This window comes from Gorilla gorilla, chromosome 20 (assembly GCF_029281585.2).
Source record: "Gorilla gorilla gorilla isolate KB3781 chromosome 20, NHGRI_mGorGor1-v2.1_pri, whole genome shotgun sequence".
NCBI lineage: Eukaryota > Metazoa > Chordata > Mammalia > Primates > Hominidae > Gorilla > Gorilla gorilla.
This window is the reverse complement of record NC_073244.2, coordinates 22,576,672-22,596,014: the sequence shown is the minus strand read 5'-3', so window position 1 is coordinate 22,596,014 and position 19,343 is coordinate 22,576,672. Positions and strand designations below refer to the sequence as shown.

General features: G+C 51.9%; 1 protein-coding gene across 1 annotated transcript; it reads right to left on the bottom strand.

The window, feature by feature from the left end:
- Window positions 1–2,195: 2,195 nt before the first annotated feature.
- HSH2D (hematopoietic SH2 domain containing) lies at window positions 2,196–17,072 on the bottom strand. Its single transcript, XM_055372046.2, has 6 exons — window positions 16,930–17,072; window positions 11,851–12,002; window positions 8,077–8,166; window positions 7,510–7,675; window positions 6,270–6,362; window positions 2,196–3,555 (listed from the first exon to the last, which is right to left on the bottom strand). Exons 2-6 carry the CDS (start codon window positions 11,973–11,975, stop codon window positions 2,971–2,973), a joined length of 1,059 nt encoding a protein of 352 aa, XP_055228021.1. The 5' UTR covers window positions 11,976–12,002; window positions 16,930–17,072; the 3' UTR covers window positions 2,196–2,970.
- Window positions 17,073–19,343: the final 2,271 nt, after the last annotated feature.

Genomic DNA, 19,343 nt, shown 5'->3' with positions numbered 1-19,343 from the left:
CCAGATGTCTGAACCTTGTACATTTGGGGAACCCCACACCCCCTCCACCTGGGGTTGCCCCAGGGCCCCCATCTATGCCCCAGTCAGTCCAAGGAGTAGTCACTCTTGCAACCAAGACCAGCCCCTAGGGACCTTCCCAGACACCTCCATTGTACAGTATGTCATGTCTGGAGAGCTCACTCCCATCTTAACCCGCTAGTAAATTAAGCAGCTACTGGGCTGGGCACGGTGGCTCAAGCCTGTAACCCCAGCATTTGGGAGGGCAAGGTGGGCAGATTGTCTGAGCCTAAGAATTTGAGACCAGCCTGGGCAATGTGGCGAAACCCTGTCTCTACCAAAAATACAAAAATTAGCTGGGTGTGGTGGTGCATGCCTGTAGTCCCAGCTACTCGGGAGGCTGAGGTGGGAGGATCGCTTGAGCCCAGGAAAGGGAAGTTGTAGTGACTGGAGATCGTGCTACTGCACTCCAGCCTGGGCAATAGAGTGAGACTCTGTCCAAAAAAAAAAAAAAAGGAGCCAGGCACAGTGGCTCACGCCTGTAATCCCAACACCCAACACTTTGGGAGGCTGAGGCCGGCAGATCGCCTGAGCCCAGCAATTCGAGACCAGCCTGGGCAGCATGGTGAAACCCTGTCTCTACCAAAAATACAAAAAGTAACTGGATGTGGTGGTGCATGCCTGTAGTCCCAGCTACTCAGGAGGCTGAGGCAGGAGAATCAATTGAACCAGGAGGCAGAGGTTGCAATGGACCGAGGTGGAACCACTGCACTCCAGCCTGGGCGACAGACCAAAACTCCTCCGTCTCAAAAAGAAAAGAAAAAGAAAAACACCTACTGTGCACCAAAGTCCCAGGTTTTACATGCATTCTGCCAGTTCATCCTGAAGAGGGACTGCTCTTCTCATTTTCCAGGTAAGAAAGTAGGCCCAGAGATGTCTAGACTTGCCAAAGGTCACACAGCCCCACAACCTAGGATTCCCTCCAGAGCCCTCCACCATCATGGCCCTGTGATGCCTCCTCCGTCCCCAGCCTTTTTTTTTTTTTTTTTTTTGAGATGGAGTCTTGCTCTGTCACCCAGTCTGGAGTCTTGCTCTGTCACCCAGGCTGGAGTGCAGTGGCTTGGTCTTGGCTCACTGCAACCTCTGCCTCCCAGGTTCAAGCGATTCTCCTGCCTCAGTCTCCTGAGTAGCTGGGATTACAGGCGCAAGCCACCATGCCTGGCTAATTTTTGTAGTTTTTAGTAGAGACGGGGTTTCACCATGTTGGCCAGGCTGGTTTTGAACTCCTGACCTCAGGTGATCCACCTGCCTTGGCCTCCCAAAGTGCTGGGATTAGAGGCGTGAGCCACTGCGTCCGGCCAGCTTTTTTTTTTTTTTTTTCTTTTTTGAGACAAGGTCTCTCTCTGTTGCTCAGGCTGAAGTGGGGTGATCGTGACTCACTGCAGCCTTGAACTCCTGGGCTCAGATGATCCTCCCGTCTCAGCCTCCCAAATAGCTGGGACTACAGGTGTGTGCCACTACACCTGGCTAATTTTTTGAATTTTTGTAGATACGAGGCCTTGTCATGTTGCCCAGGCTGGTCTTGAAATCCTGGGCTTGAGCAATCCTCCCACCTCCCACCCTCCTCAAGTGCTGGGATTACAGGCATGAGCCACCACACATGGCTGCCTCTTCCCTTTTTTTTTTTTTTTTGAGACGGACTCTTCACTCTGTCACCCAAGCTGGAGTGCAGTGGTATGATCTTGGCTCACTGCAAGCTCCGCCTCCTGGGTTCACGCCATTCTCCTGCCTCAGCCTCCCGAGTAGCTGGGACTAAAGGTGCCCGCCACCACACCTGGCTAATTTTTTGTATTTTTAGTAGAGACGGGGTTTCACCGTGTTAGCCAGGATGGTCTCGATCTCCTGACCTCATGATCCACCTGCTTCGACCTCCCGAAGTGCTGGGATTACAGGTGTGAGCCACCGCGCCCGGCTGCCTCTTCCCTTTTTAAAGGAAAGACGCTCATGTGCTTCTCCTGAAACCAACACTGATGATGTCCAAGTGCCTACTGCACACCAGGCCCTCAGCACAACTCGTCTCCTTCATCTGCATGAAAACCCCAGGAGGAAGGCATGAACAGCCACGGGTGCCGATGGGGACACACTCGGAGTTGAGCCTGGACGAAGCTCCGGCTGGAGAGAGACCCTGCAGCGTGCTTTTATTTTTTTATTTCATTTTTATTTATTTATTTTTTGAGATGGAGTCTCACTTTGTCATCCAGGCTGGACTGCAGTGATGCGATCTCGGCTCACCGCAACCTCTGCCTCCCGGGTTCAAGCAATTCTCCTGCCTCAGGCTCCCAAGTAGCTGGGATTACAGGCATGCGCCACCACGTCCGGGTAATTTTTGAATTTTTTAGTATAGACGGGGTTTCACCATGTTGGCCAGGCTGGTCTTGAACTCCTGGCCTCAAGCGATCTGCCTGCCTCGGCCCCACAGAGTGCTGGGACTACAGGCATGAGCCACTGAGCCCGGCTTGCAGTGTGCTTTTAGACAACAGAACAAACAGATGATATGGGAAAAGGGCTCAGATTCACCTGGCTTCAAATCCTGGTGCTGACACCCATAGCTCTGTGGCCTTGGTCATGCCTCTTATCCTCTCTGAACCTCAGTCTCTTCTTCAAAACATGGAGGATGACCCTCCCTGAGGGCCTTGCTCTGAGGTGTAAAATAATGAATAGAGGGTCTGGCACTGGGGCTGATGTACAGCTGGCGCCCCAAACCATCAGCGTCACTCTGATGATTGTTGCTAAAATAACCAGCTCACCCCATGGGTAAGTGCAGGAACAGACCCCAAAAACATCTTTATTCCATTTCCCGGGTTCCCGAAGACCCCCGGATGCCATGGTGTGGGGCCATGGAAGAAATGTTAGGACATTCAGGAGTGTGGCAGCCCCTGGCAGCGAGTCCCAGAGCCAGGGTGGACTTGTTCTCTAGCAGTACCCAGGGGCAAAGGGTGGCGGTTGTTGGTACTCCTCCGGGAGCTGGTCGTTCTCAGGATCTGCCAAGCCCTGGTGCTCTGGCTTGGACTCCTGGGAGGATAGGGCTCTCACTACCATTTGGTGCCAACTCATGTCCCCTGGGGTCACCTCAATGCAGCTGACCGACCTCTCGGCCTTCCTGGTGGGGACCTTTCTGTCTTTTGGTGCCTGGGGCTGTGAGGGGATTTTGAGAGATGTGGCCACACAGGGATCCGTGTAGCCTCTGTCCCCCGAGGTGGGATCCCCTGAGTGATCTTGGCTGCCTTTTCCGGTCCCAGGGCCTGAGATCACCGTGGATCTCCGGACATCCAAGAGTGACGACAAGTTCACAGTGGCGAGGTGGCTTTTTAGCTGCTGCCGGACCCTCTGGCCTCTCTCGGGGAGCATTTTGAGGCTCCTCCAGAGTTTCTGGCGGGTCTCTCCAAGAGGGGCTTTTGCGGGGCAGGAGGAAGTGGCTTCCTTGGTGGTTATTCTGTTCATCTCTGCTGACGGCTTCCTTTCTTTTGATTGGTGACACAGGACTGGCTTTGGGGAGGCCTGAAAATGAGAGTAGGGGAGGCCTGGGGCAGCTCGCCCACCAGAGCACCATGTCTGTCCCAGAAATTGGAGCCTGGGTTCCACCCAGACACCCTGTGGCTGAGAAACGTCCCCGTGTGAACCCCCAAACCTGATCCCATGCTCCATCTTTCTCGTCTCAGTAAATGGCTTCACTGTCTCCCCCAGGGGTTGGCAAACTTGTTCTTCTTCCTTTTTTTTTTTTGAGATGGAGTTTCACTCTGTCGCCCAGTCTGGAGTGCAGTGGCACAATCTCGGCTCACTGCAACCTCCACCTCCTGGGTTCAAGCGATTCTCCTGCCTCAGCCTCCCAAGTAGCTAGAACCAAAAGCACACCACCATGCCTGGCTAATTTTTGTATTTTCAGTAGAGACATGGTTTCACCATGTTGGCCCTGGTGGTCTTGAACTCCTTACCTCAGGTGATCCACCCACCTCGGCCTCCCAGAGTGCTGGGATTACAGGTGTGAGCCACCGCGCCTGGCCTGGCAAACTTCTTTTACAAAGAGTCAGAGAGTAAATATTTCAACTTTGCAGGCTGTACCATCTGTCTCAATTAAGTAGCTCTGCTGTTGTAGTGGATGCCAGAGGTCACACGTGAACCAATGAGCGTGCCTGGGTTCTAATATAGCTTTATTTATAAACATGGAAATATGAATTTTATCTGATTTTCACAGGTTACAAAATACTATCTTTACAAAAATGTGGGTCCATGTGTGATAGCTCATGCCTGTAATCCCAGTGCTTTGGGAAGCTGAGGCAGGAGGATTGTTTGAGGCCAGGAGTTTGAGACCAGCCTGGGCAATGTAGTGAGACTCCATCTCTACAAATCTTTTTTTTTTTTTTTTGAGAGGGTCTTGCTTTGTCACCCAGGCTGGAGTGCAGTGGTGCAATCATGGCTCACTGCAGCCTCGACCTCCCAGGCTCAAGCAATCCTCCCACCTCAGCCCCCAGAGTAGCTGACTACAGGAGTGCGCCACCATGCCTGGCTAATTTTTTAATTTTTTGTGGAGACAGGGGCTTGTTGTGTTGCCCAGGCTGGTCTCAAAGTCCTGGCCTCAAGCAATCCTCTCACTTCAGCCTCCCAAAGCACTGGGAATACAGGTGTGAGCCACTACGCAGACCAAATATCCATGTTTCTTTCCACGCCTGGGCTCTCATTTTTGTCCCTCCCACCTTGACACTGTCCTCCACCCCACCTCACTTCCTCCTTCTTTCCATCTCCACCAGTGCCCAGGAAAGCCCCTTCTGCAGCCAGTAGCCACAGGAAACATTTAAAACCACCAGTTCCGGCCAGGTGTGGTAGCTCACGCCTATAATCCTAGCACTTTGGGAGGCCGAGGTGAGCGGATCATGAGGTCAGGGGTTTGAGACCAGTCTGGCCAACATGGTGAAACCCCGTCTCTACTAAAAATACAACAATTAGCACGCACCTGTAGTCCCAGCTACTCAGGAGGCTGAGGCAGGAGAATCGCTTGAACCTGGGAGGCGGAGGTTGCAGGGAGCCTAGACTGTGCCATTCCACTCCAGCTTGGTCGACAAAGCAAGACTCCGTCTCAAAAAAAAAAAGTCCTCCCATGCATACACTCTCCTATGGCTCCTCCCTGGTGCAACTGGACTAGAATCCCAGCTCCTCACCTTGGCTCCAAGGCCCTGCACTATTGGCCCTTCCTGACCCTGGGGCTTCAACTTCTGACAATCTCTCTCTCACTAACCCCAATCCATCTATATGCTGGCTTTTTTTGTTCTGTTTTCCAAACACACCAAGCCCCAGGACTTTTGCAAGTGCCATTCCTGCTGCCTGGAATGTCCTCCCTGTGTCTGTGTGTATGACTGGCTCTTCCTCACCTTGCAGATCTCAGCTATAAGCCACCTCCTCTAGGAAGCCTTCCCTGACTGCCTTCCCCCACTTGCACCCCCCACCTCCACTGATGTCCATCACACCAGCCTGTTTCATTTGTACCACTGTCATAACTTCCCCTGCTGGGCACGGGGCTTGGAGAGCACTTAGACTTCAACCTAGGGGTGGCTAAAGGTCTCCCAAACCCCAAGATGCTGTGATACATTCATTCATCTACTCCACAGATTCATTAGTTAAGCACCTTCAATATGGCAGGTCCTTTCAGAGGGGTGGGGGAAGCAAAGGCAAACAAGCCAGATGGAGTCTCCAGTCTCTCAGAGCTCACAGTCTGACTGGGGAGGCAGCCAGGGAGCATGTAAACCCATAAGTAAATAGGATTTTGGGGAACACTTTTGGGAAGTCCGCTGCAGTGAATAAACAGGGTAATGTGAAGGAGAATCCAGAAAGTGTTGCTTTAGGTCTGGGACCTGGGGAAGGAGGCACTCGAAGGAGAAATGAATGAGGACATGGGAAATCTAGGGGCAGGGCACACAGTTTGTGCAAAGGACCTGAGGTGGGGCCGGCACACGCAGAGACCCCGAGGCTAGCTTGGTGTGTCTGAACAACAGACGGTATGGCAGCAGGGCTGGCGCTGGGTAGGTGATAGGCAGAAAGAGGAACTCAGATTGTAGTTTGAATTTTAATCTCGGTGTTGCGAAAGCACTGGAAAGGTTTAAAGCACCAAGCTGCAGGATCGCATTCTCATTCTAGAAGGAGCCTCCTCTGGCAGCTGTTGACCACCTCCGCTCCTGCCCCTCAGCCAGGTGGGAGGTGCCAGCCTCCTGTCATATACATACCTCCTCAGGGGCAGACACCGGGCAGGCAGCTTCCTCGGCCACTGCGTTGGAGTAGAGGAAGAGATCCTCGTAATCCGCGTTTGCGGGATCCTTCTGCAGGGCGGAAGGGGCCTGTAGCTCAGCACTAGGGAGGGGGAAAGGTCCTGCACGGACCCTGGAAGGCAGGTCTCAGGGACCATCCCTTGAATAGCAGTTTCTTAGTACCTAGGCCACGCCCACTAAGCGTTATAAGAAAATATGCCCCACCCACAGCCATTTCTTAGGGGTTGGGACACACCCACTGAACCTTCTAAAGAAAGATGCCCCGCCCATAGCACGTTCTTGGGAGCTAGGCCACACCCACTGAGCCTTCTAAGGAAAGATGCCCCGCCCACAATAGTTTCTTGGGCGCTAGGTCAGGCCCACTGAGTCCTATAAGGAAAGATGCCCCGCCCACAGCAGTTTCTTGGGAGCTAGGCCACACCCACTGAGCCTTCTAAGGAAAGATGCCCCACCTACCACAGTTTCTTGGGAGCTAGGCCAGGCACACTGAGCCCTATAAGGAAAGATGCCCTGCCCACAGCAGTTTCTTGGGGACTAGGCAACACCCACTGAGCCTTGTAAGGAAAGATGCCCCGCCCACAGCAGTTTATTGGGAGCTAGGCCACACCCACTGAGCCTTCTAAGGAGAGATAACCCCCCTCAGCAGTTTCTTAGGGGCTAGGCCACGCCCACTGGGTCTTCTAAGGAAAGATGCCCTGCCCACAGCAGTTTATTGGGAGCCAGGCCACCCACTGAGCCTTCTAAGGAAAGATGCTCCACCCACAGCAGTTTATTGGGAGCCAGGCCACCCACTGAGCCTTCTAAGGAAAGATGCTCCACCCACAGCAGTTTATTGGGAGCCGGGCCACACCCACTGAGCCTTCTAAGGAAAGCGTATTGGGAGCCAGGCCACGCCCACCGAGCCTTCTAAGGAAAGATGCCATTCCTTCAGATGAGCCAAGATTATACCTGGCACATGAACCCTTACAAAAAATCAGCCTGTTGACATAGGCCTGGAGGGCGGAGCCATGGGGAAGCAGGAACCACAACGGAGACCGCTGTGGGGGGCAGAGGGACTACTAGGGGTGGGGCCGGAGGGGCCAAGGACCATGAGAGTGACAGAATCGAGAGGAGCTGATGGGGGCGTGGGAAACAAAGGGGTCTAGGGGGGCTTGGCCCCAAGGAAATGGCTGTGAACCTCGTGGGCCCCCGCCCTCACCTGCCTGCAGGGCTGTGTCAGCAGCTCCCTGCGTGGCTCAATTGGCTTCTGCTGGTGGAAGGTGACCAGGGCCTCCAGCGAGGTGTGGGCCACCTTCTCCCCGGGGATCATGAAAGTCCCATCATCCAAGAGCTTCACCATGAAATGGCAGCAGCTGCTTTGGGCTCTGCGGAGACACTGCGGGGGCTGGGACATCCTACTCCCCCTCATCCCTGCCCCAAGTCCCCAGCCCTTGGGCTGGCAGCGTCACTGCTACAGCCAGACTACCCCAGGTTCCCATGCAGGCTTCTTCACTCACTGGCCATGCAACACCCAGCAGGTTACTAACCTCGCTGTGCCTCAGTTTCCCCCATTTATAACACAGGAGTACAAAGGCTGACCTCAGATAAAACATGCCACTACGGACAAAAGCTTCACTCATTGCCTGGCTAGCAGCTCCCGTTCTCAGATCCACAGCCTCAGTTACTGCTGCTTTCTGAGAAGCTATGACATGAAGCACCCCTTGCCCCCTCCAAGGAAACCCAAGAGCCCACCTGCCCCTGCCCTGGATCCCGGCCCAGGCCTTACTTGTAGGAGAGTGTGTAGCCCACATGGCTGTGACTGACCCTGATGAGAAAGGATCCCAGTGGCTGGGACTCCAGCAAGTTCTCAGCATCCCTGGAAGGGCACACACAGAAAGGAAATGACACAGTCCAGCCGCCCCACGTACCAGTTAGACTCCTGGGGCCATGGGATCATTCATGGAGAAGGCTGGTAGTTTTCATTTTTCTTTTTTCCTTTTTTTTTTTTTTGAGACAGAGTCTCGCTCTGTCCCCCAGGCTGGAGTGCAGTGGCGCGATCTCAACTTACTGCAAGCTCCGCCTCCCGGATTCATGCCATTCTCCTGCCTCAGCCTCCCAAGTAGCTGGGACCACAGGCGCCAGCCACCACGCCCGGCTAATTTTTTGTATATTTTAGTAGAGACGGGGTTTCACCGTGTTAGCCAGGATGGTCTCGATCTCCTGACCTAGTGATCCGCCCACCTCGGCCTCCCAAAGTGCTGGGATTATAGGTGTGAGCCACTGTGCCCGGCCTCTTTTTTCCTTTTTTTTTTTTTTTTGTTGAGACAGAGTCTCGCTCTGTCTCCCAGGCTGAGTGCAATGGCGTGACCTTGGCTTACTGCAGCCTCAACCTCCCGGGTTCAGGTGATTCTCTTGCCTCAGCCTCCCGAGTAGCTGGGATTACAGGCGCCCGCCACCATGCCCAACTATTTTTTTTTTTTTTAGTAGAGACAGGGTTTCACCATGTTGGCCAGGCTGGTCTCAAACCCCTGTCCTCAAGTGATCCGACTGCCTCAGCCTCCCAAAGTGCTGGGATAACAGGTGTGAGCCACCATGCCCAGCCTGTTTTCTAAATGAACAAACACCCCAAACCCATCTTTTTTTTTTTTTTTTTTTTTCAGTTGTTGCAGACCTTGGGCTATTCAGGGATTAGGGATGTTCCCCCCGAGGAGCTAGGAGGCATCTGATGACCTTGATCTCAGGCCAGACCTCCTCCCATCTCCCACAGCCCCTTCCCAATGCCTGGAATCCCCCGATTAAGGCACCTTTGGGTGGATCAAGGTGTCACAAGTAACAAAGAAGGACCTGTATACTCAGATGCATTCAAGTTCATAACCCAGCTCTACTGTCCATCAGCTGTGTGACCTCAGGCAATCGTCTCTCCCTTTCTGACCTTCAGCTTCCTCAAGGGGAGAGTAAACTCCACTTCCAAGGCTGCTGTGAGAACAGAAAGAACTTGCAACATAAGCATGACAGCTGCTACCTGGTAAGTGCTCCCAAAATGTTTGCTGTTATTATTACTATTATTCTCTCTCTCTCTTTTTTTTTTTTTTGAGATGGAGTTTTGCCTTTGTTGCCCAGGCTGGAGTGCAATGATGCAATCTTGGCTCACTGCAACCTCTGCCTCCCAGGTTCAAGCTATTCTCCTGCCTCAGCCTCCCAAGTAACTGGGATTACAGGTACCCGCAACCATGCCCAGCTAATTTTTTGTATTTTTAGTAGAGATGGGGTTTCACCATGTTTGCCAGGCTGGTCTCGAATTCCTGACCTCTGGTGATCCGCCCGCCTCGGCCTCCCAAAGTGCTGGGATTACAGGCGTGAGCCACCAAAATCAGTCTATTTTCTATATTATTACCATTATTATCTGGAGTTCACAGAGAGGAAGGCGGCCTTCCGTGGGACAAGCTGGGGAGACTTTGGTCCTGCACTGTTCAATACAGAGGCCACTGGCCTTTTGTACTGATTTCCAAAACAACACAAAAAAGGAACATATGCTGTTTCATGAATCGTTTTTTGTTTTTGAAACAGGGTCTTGCTCTATCACTCAGGCTGGAGTGCAGAGGTGCAATCATAACTCACTGAGACCTTGAATTCCTGGGCTCAAGAGATCCTCCCACCTCAGCCTCCTGAGTAGCCAGAACCACAGGCATGTTCCACACGCCTGGCTAATTTTTTAATTTTTTTTTTTTTTTTTTTTGAGCTGGAATCTTGCTCTGTCACCCAGGCTGGAGTGCAGTGGCACGATCTCTGCCTGCAGGGTTCCAGCAAGTCTCCTGCCTCAGCCACCCGAGTAGCTGGGATTACAGGCACGCGCCACCGTGCCCAGTTAATTTTTTTTTTTTTTTTGAGATGGGAATTTTACTCTTGTTGCTCAGGCTGGAGTGCAGTGGCACGATCTCAGCTCACTGCAACCTCCACCTCCCGGGTTCAAGTGATTCTCCTGCCTCAGCCTCTCGAGTAGCTGGGATTACAGGCATGTGCCACCACGCCTGGCTAATTTTGTATTTTCAGTAGACACAAGGTTTCACCATGTTGTCCAGGCTGGTCTCAAACTCCTGACCTCAGGTGGTCTGCCAGCCTCGGCCTCCCAAAGTGCTGGGATTTCAAGCACGAGCCACTGCACCCAGCCTAAAATTCCTTTTAGAGATGGAGTCTCACTATGTTGTCCAGGCTAGCCTTGAACTCCTGGGCTCAAGCGATCCTCCCGCCTCAGCATTCCAAGTAGCTGGGATTAAAGGTAACTGCCAGTGTACCCAGCTGCTTCTTTTAATATAACTACTAAAATTTTTTTAAATTGCAATGTGCAACTCATGTTATATTTCTGTTATTCAGCAAGGCCCCAGAGCTCAGAAACCATGACCAATACTACTTCCTCTCTGTGGCCTTCACAGAATTTTCTCAATTTCCTGCATGCAGAGAGTGGCCATAAATATTTTTTCCTCCATTTAGTTAAAGCCAGGCCCACATCCTCAGAGCTCACAGTCTGAGGTAGAAAGGGCACACTGGGGCCAGACACGGTGGCTCATGCCTGTAATCCCAGCACTTTGGGAGGCCGAGGCCGGCAGATCACTTGAGGTCAGGAGTTTGAGACTAGACTGGCCAACATGGTGAAACCTCGTCTCTACTAAAAATACAAATATTAGCCGGGTGTAGTGGTGCATGCCTGTAGTCCCAGCTACTCATGAGGAAGGAGGATTGCTTGAACCCAGGAGGTAGAGGCTGCAGTGAGCCGAGATCGCGCCACTACACACCAGCCTGGGCAACAGGAGTGGAACTCTGTCTCAAAAAAAAAAAAAAAAAAGAAAAAGAAAAAGAAAAAAAAAGAAAGGGCACATTGGTTGTATCCTGATGGGTTGAGAGCAGCTGCTTGGGGTACTCTGTTCAGAAAGATTCTGGCCGGGTGCGGTGGCTCATGCCTGTAATCCCAGCACTTCGGGAGGCCGAGGTGGGTGAATCACTTGAGGCCAGGAGTTTGAGACCAGCCTGGCCAACATGGTGAAACCCTATCTCTACTATAAACACAAAAATTAGCCAGGCTTGGTAGCATGTGCCTGTAATCCCAGCTACTTAGCAAGTTGAGGCGGAAGAATCACTTGAGTCCAGGAGGCAGAGGTTGCAGTGAGCCAAGATTGCACCACTGCACTCCAGCCTGGGTGACAGAGTGAGACCCTGTCTCAAAAAGAAAGAGAGAAAGATTCTGAGGCTGCATGCTGCCATCGTTGATTGGTAATGCTTGGCCTGGGCGAGGTGTGGGGTGCTGCCAGGTCCCTGGCAGTGCTGGTCTGTTGGCCACTTGTACAGAGAAAGCTGAGGCCCAGAGAGAGCAAGTAACTTGCCCCAGGTCACACAGTGAGCCCAAAGAAGTGGCAGGATTCAAGCCTGGGAGCCTGGAGCTCATTTTAGCCTCTTGCCACACTGAGCTGAGCCAAGTCCAGAATTCTGCAGTTAAAAGCTGCCCAGGGTAGGGACAGACAAGGACAGAGTGGGGAGGGCAGGGTGGAGGGTGTGGGTGTGTCCTCACTCTCTTGAGATTGCACCATGGAACCACTCAGGGACCCCGTCTTGGGCCAGCTGGCCCATCTGGGTGTGCACAAACCAGTCCAGCCGTGGGGGTAGCGGTAGGGGCAGCTTCCCGGCCTCTGTCATAGCTTCCTGGGGTGGAGGGAAGGTCACCTGGGTAGAGAAGGGAGGGAAGACAAGAATCAAGCTTGATGCACCTCTTATCTTTGCTCTATTCTTGAAGCTTATGGTGCCTCCTCCTTTAAGAAGTCCTCCAGGGTGGACAGAGCAATGGACTTAAAACTGGCTTGTGGCTGGGTATGATGGCTCACATGTGTAATCCCAGCCCTTTCGGAGGCCAAGGTGGGAGGATTGCTTGAGCCCAGGAGTTCCAGACCAGCCTGGGCAACATAGTGAGACCCCCATCTCTACAAAACATTAAAAAATTTGGCCAGGTGCGGTGGCTCACGCCTGTAATCTCAGCACTTTGGGAAGCCAAGGTGGGTAGATCACCTGAGGTCAGGAGTTTGAGACCAGCCCGGCCAACATCATGAAACCCTGTCTCTACTAAAAATACAAAAATTAGCTGGGTGTGGTGGTGGGCACTTGTAATCCCAGCTACTCCAGAGGCTGAGGCAGGAGAATCGCTTGAACCCGGGGGGCAGAGTTTGCAGTGAGCCAAGATCACGCCACTGCGCTCCAGCCTGGGCGACAGAGTGAGACTCCTCAAAAAATAAATAAGCAAATAAATCAATAAAATAAAATTTAAAAATTAGCTGGGTGTGGTGGTGCATGCCTGTAGTCCCAGCTACTCAGGAGGCTGAGGTGGGAGGATCTCTTGAGCTCAGGAGGATATGGCTGCAGTGAGCTGTGGTTGTGCCACTGCACTCCAGTCTGGGGAACAGAGCAAGACCATGTTTCAAAAACAACAACAAAAAAACTGGCTTGTGTGGCTGGGCGTGGTGGCTCACGCCTGTAATCCTAGCACTTTGGGAGGCCAAGGCAGGTGGATTACCTGAGATCAGGAGTTCAAGACCAGCCTGGGCCACGTGGTGAAACCCTGTCACTACAAAAATACAAAAATGAGCTGGGCACAGCGGCCTGTGCCTATAATCACAGCTACTTGGGAGGCTGAGGCATGAGAATCACTTGAACCCAGGAGGCGGAGGCTGCAGTGAGCCGAGATTGCACCACTGTACTCCAGCCTGGGCAACAGAGTGAGACTCCGTCTCAAAACAAAACAAAACAAAAAACCACTGGCTTGTGATTTTTTGGGCACCTACTATGTGCCTGATAGTTTTTATACATTCATTCATTGGCTCATCCCCAAAGTCCTTCAAGGACTTTTCCTTTTATTCTTCTTATGCCATTGTGTTTTTTTCTTTTTCTTTTTTTTTTTTTGAGACAGGGTCTCACTCTGTCACCCAGGCTGGAGTGCAGTGGCCCCATCTTGGCTCACTGCAGCCTCGACCTTCTTCCCTCAAGTGAGTCTCCCACCTCAGTCCCCCAAGTAGCTGGGACCACAGGCATGTGCCACCACGCCTGGCTAATTCTTGTATTTTTGTAGAGATGGGGTTTCACCTTGCTGCCCACATTGGTCTCAAACTCCTGAACTCAAGCAATCTGCCTGTGTCAGCCTCCCAAAGTGCTAGCATTACAGGCGTGGGCCATTGTGCCCAGCCTTTTATGCCATTATTGCAAGGACTAGAAAGTTCATTTTATAAATAAATGTTTTGAAATTTAAGAATAGAGTATTTAGAGCTGGGCATGGTGGTTCATGCCTGTAATCCCAGCACTTTGGGAGTCTGAGGCAGGTAGATCACCTGAGGTCAGGAGTTCGAGGCCAGCCTGGCCAACATGGTGAAACCCCGTCTCTACTAAAAATACAAAAATTAGCCAGATGAGGTGGTGGGTGCCTGTAATCCCAGCTACTCAGGAGGCTGAGGCAGGAGAATCGCTAGAACTCAGGAGGCAGAGGTTGCAGTGAGCCAAGATCGCGCCATTGCACTCCAGCCTGGGGGACAGAGTGAGACTCCATCTCAAAAAAAAAAAAAAAGAGTAGAGTATTTAAATATTAAGTAAATATCAAGGCCCCTGGAGGAAAAAGGAAATGACAAAATGGCAAGTGAACGAAATAAACAGCTGACCCAATGGTGGTGGTCAAAAAGGGTTGCCCTGATTTCTTTCTTTCTTTCTTTCTTTTTGAGACAGGGTTTCCCTCTGTTCCTGAGGCTGGAGTGTGCAATGGTGCAGTCACAGCTCATGCTCACTGCAGCCTCAACCTCCTAGGCTCAAGCAATCCTCCCACTTCAACCTCCTGAGTAGTTGGGACTACAGGCATGCAGTACCATGCCTGGCTAATTTTGAAAATTTTTTTTATAGAGACGAGGTCTTGCTCTGTTGTCCAGGCTGGCTTTGAACTCCTGGGCTCAAGCAATCCTAACACCTCAGCCTCCCAACATACTGGGATCACAGGCACGAGCCACAGTGCCTGGCTGCCTTGGTTTCATTAAACACCAGAGAAATGTGGCTTCAGACAGTCACTTCTGCCACCAACGTCACTACACATTGTAGCCACTCATGGCACACCTACGATATGTCAGATGCATCATTAATTCACACACTTTCTTGACAATTTTAAGCAAGCGGTACCACGGGACTTTGTGTACCAACGACAGAGCTGGAGAGAGAAAGCAGCACCGTTTTGCAAAACAGTATTGAGTGTAAGACAAGCCAAAGGATTGTATCTTGCTAGATAGTTCCTTCAGGACCCCTCTTGCTCACACTTAATTCTTTTTTTTTTTTTTTTTTTTGAGATGGAATCTCGCTCTGTTGCCCAGGCTGGAGTGCAGTGGCGCGATCTCAGCTCACTGCAACTTCCGCCTCCCAGGTTCAAGTGATTCTCCTGCCTTAGCCTCTTGAATAGCTGGGATTACAGGCATGTGCCACCACGCCTGGATCATTTTTGTATTTTTAGCAGGGATGGGGTTTCACCATGTTGGCCAGGCTGGTCTTCAAATCCTGACCTCAAGTGATCCACCCACCTTGGCCTCCCAAAGTGCTGGGATTACAGGCGTGAGCCACTGTGCCCGGCCGCTCACCATAAATTCTGTCCTTAAACTGGAGCTCACTCCCTCCACCCATTGGCCCCATCTAATGTTTCAATATCTCAAAAGATCTTTTTACTGGGCTGTCTCCATGAGGAAGCAGGGTCTGTTGACCAATGGCAGTCAATATTGACTTTCTCCAACCAGATGTCAAGCATACCCTCTGGGGTATGGCACGAGGGAATTCTGGGGCAACCAAAATTAAATAACTGTATTAAGAAATGTTTAATAAAGCAGGGTGACAAAGTGATTAAGAGCCTGGAATTGGAGGCTAGGTGCAGTAGCTCACACCTGTAATCCCAGCACTGTCAGAGCCTGAGGCAGGCGGATTGCCTGAGGCCAGGAGTTTGAGACCAGCCTGGCCAACATGGTGAAACCCCATCTCTAATAAAAAGACAAACATTATCTGGGCAAGGTGGCTCACCCCTGTAATCCCAGCTACTCAGGAGGCTGAGGCAGGAGAATTGCGTGAATCTGGGAGGCGGAGGTTGCAGTGAGCTGAGATCGAGCCACTGAACTCCAGCCTGGGCAACAGAGCGAGACTCCATCTCAAAATAAATAAATATAAAATAAAAATACAAAACTTACGGTGGCATGTGCCTGTAGTCTCAGATACTCAGGAGGCTGAGGCAGGAGAATCACCTGAACTCGGGAGGCAGAGTTTGCAGTGAGCCAAGATCGCACCACTGCACTCCAGCCTGAGCAACAGAGCGAAACTCTGTCTCACAAAAAAAAAAAAAAACCCAAAAAAAACCCCCATCACCACCAATAACAAAAAAAGAGCCTGGGCCAGGTGCGGTGGCTCATGCCTGTAATCTCAGCACTTTGGGAGGCTGAGGCAGGCAGATCACGAGGTCAGGAGATTGAGACCATCCTGGCTAACATGGTGAAACCCCGTCTCTACTAAAAATACGAAAAATTAGCTGGGTGTGGTGGCGGGCGCCTGTAGTCCCAGCTACTCGGGAGGCTGAGGCAGGAGAATGGCGTGAACCCGGGAGGCAGAGCTTGCAGTGAGCTGAGATCGAGCCACTGCACTCCAGCCTGGGCGACAGAGCAAGACTCCGTCTCAAAAAAAAAAAAAAAAAAAAGAGCCTAGAATTCGACCCAGATGGCCTGGGTTCAAACCCTAGCTCGCCCACTTAGCCGCTGTATGACCTCAGATAAGTCACTTAACGGCTCTCTGTGCCTGTATTTCTGTCTTTAATTTGGGAATAATGATATTTACCTAGGAAAGTTTAGCTGGCACTGTGTATATATAGAGACATGAATCCAGTTGTGACCTAGCATGGGGTAATGTTTACAGGCTTATTCTTTTTTTTTACTTGGAAGAACTCCTATTTATCCTTCAAAACCCAGTAAATGTCCCCTCCTCCAGGCAGCTTTCCTGCATCTCCCCCCAGACAACGCCCTGGCACCCCTCTCTGTCCCCAACGTTCCCCCCCGTTCCTCTCTCTGGTCCAGCCATGACTCCATGGAGCTAGAGTGTCTTTATCTTGCTCTGTCTCCACCAGCCTGAGGGCCTCCTAGGGATCAGGGCTTAGGGCTAGGTTCCTGTGTTGTTGTTTTTTTCTGTGTCCTGGTGCTGGCCCGGCACAGAGGAGGGTGCAAGGGTCTTTGCTGGTGAACAGCTATCTGGTGATGAAAGACCGCATGCTCAAATTCAAGCTCCTGACCCTGGCCTGGGAGCCTCCTCTACTTCCCCGCTACCCACATTCTAGACCTAAAGACATCCTTGCTCTCTCTCTCTTGCCTCTCCATACCTTTGCTCATGCTGTTGTCCTGCCAAGACCCCCCTTTCCCCAACTCCAGCTCCATTTTCCATCTGTGGTCACCACAAATACCCCTCCTCCACGAAGCTCTCCCCCATGCCCCCAGAAAATCCCTCCTGCCACCCCAGGCCCCACTAGCCCTGTCCCTCCTTCTGGCCTAGCCCAGCCCCCACGTTCTGTCTCCTTGAGGGCTGAGAGGAGGGCTGAGGCTCTTGGGTCACATACCTGGGAGACCCTTGGATGGCCGAGGCCCTCGCTGTAGCTGTGCCAGTGCCTGCAGGAGCCTGGGTTTCGATTCAAGGTCTGCACGTCAATGGGGCGGGGCTGGCTGCCCCGAGGCAGTTCCTGTTTCCTCAAGCAGGTGAGCCCTGGGGGCGGAACAAGGACAGCCCAAGTCACCCTGTCTGCAGTCCAACAAAGCATCTGGTGCCACAGGTGCAGAGACAGCTTGCTCCTGCCTTGCCCCCAGCAAGTTGTTATTGAGCACCTACTGTGTGCCTGCTGTTTGGAGGACACAGGGGTGACACGGAGACAGGTGCAGGCCCCCTGACTCCTGGCATCTATAATCTATCAAGCAGTGAAGAGGAGTGAGACGTCATTACAAAGGGAGAACGGGGAACGGGTGCGGTGGCTCACACCTGCAATCCCAACACTTTGACAGGCTGAGGCAGGCGGATCACTTGAGGTCAGGAGTTTGAGACCAGCCTGGCAAACATGGCAAAACCCCGTCTCTATTAAAATACAAAAATCAGCCGGGTGTGGTGGCGCACGCCTGTAATCCCAGCTACTCAGGAGGCTGAGGCACAAGAATCGCTTGAACCCGGGAGGCGGAGGTTGCAGTGAGCCGAGATCGCACCATTGCACTCCAGCCTGGGCAACAGAGTGAGACTCCTTCTCAAAACAAAAACAAAAGCAACAAAGGGGGAACAGAAACTGGGCGCGGTGGCTCACGCCTGTGATTGCAGCACTTTGGGAGGCTGAGGCGGGTGGATCATTTGAGGCCAGGAGTTTGAGACCAGCCTGGCCAACATGGTAAAACCCTGTCTCTATTAAAAATACAAAAATTAGGCGTGGTGGCGGGTGCCTGTAATCCCAGCTACTCAGGAGGCTGATGCAAGAGAATTGCTTGGATCAGGGACGCAGAGGCTGCAGTGAGCCGAGATCACGCCACTGCACTTTAGCCTGGATGACAGAGGGAAATTCTGTCCCCCGCAAAACAAACAAACAAAAAAACACCAGCTGGGTGCGGTGCTCATGCCTGTAATCCCAGCACTTTGGGAGGCCAAGGTGGGCAGATCATCTGAGGTCAGGAGTTCGCGACCAGCCTGACCAACATGGAGAAATCCCGTCTCTACTAAAGCTGCAAAATTAGCCCCGCGTGGTGACACATGCCTGTAATCCCAGCTATTTGGGAGGCTGAGGCAGGAGAATCGCTTGAACCTGGGAGGTGGAGGTTGCAGTTTGCTGAGATCGCACCACTGCACTCCAGTCTGGGCAGCGAGAGTGTAACTCCGTCTCAAACAAAACAAAACCAACGAAAACAAAACAAAACAAAACAAAAAAACAAAAAACCCCAAACAAACAAAAAAACCCAAAGGGGAAACAGGAGGTGGGAACAGCAGTTGCACAAACCCACAGAGGTGACCTAACTGACCTGGAGGAAGGGGCATTTGAGGGTGAGAAGGAATCATCTTGATTTGGGGAGTGCGTGGTGCAGAAAGAGTATTTTTTTTTGTAGAGATGGGGTCTTGCTATGTTGCCCAGGCTGGGGGAGGGAAGAGCAGGCACAAAGGCCTTGAAACTGTATTGAGCCTGGACAGGCTGGGGTCTCATGGCACACATAGGTCCACACCAGGACTTCCTCCATTATAAAATATTTAAAAATATTTTTATTAATTGACTAACTTATTTTAGAGACAGGGTTTCACTCTGTCACTCAGGCTGGAGTGCAGTGGTATGGTCATAGCTCACTGCAGTCTTGAACTCCTGGACTCAAGTGATCCTCCTGCCTCAGGCTCCCAAGTAGCTGGGACTACAGGCACACACCACCACACCTGACTAATTAAAAAAAAATTTTTTTTAGAGATGGGATCTTGCTGTGTTGCCCAGGCTGGTCTCAAACTCCTGGGGCTCAAGCGATCCGCCCACCTTGGTTCAAGCGACTCTCCTGCCTCAGCCTCCCAAGTAGCTGGGATTACAGGTGCCCACCAACACACCTGGCTAATGTTTGTATTTTTAGTAGAGACAAACTTTCACTATGTTGGCCAGGCTGGTCTCAAACTCCTGACCTCAGGTGATCCACCCGCCTCAGCCTCCCAAAGTGCTGGGATTACAGGTGTGGGCCGCCGTGCCAGCTTAAAATTCTATTTTACAATTGTGTTGGCATTAAGACCGATGTGGTCCAGGCTGGATTCCTTATTGTATATTTATTATTAGGATGTTCAGGTTTTTTTCTTCTGATTTTAAATAAGCTGAAGCCCTTTGGGAAGTCCTACACAGCACTTGGGTCCTGGGAGCAGGCCCCGTGTGCCTAACAGATTGGCCAGCCCTGGCCGTGTGCTCGTACCCCAGGCAGACAAACAAAACTACTTCCTCCTCTCCTTTCAGGCAGAAAGGGCCCAGATCCTGCTGGGGGCTTC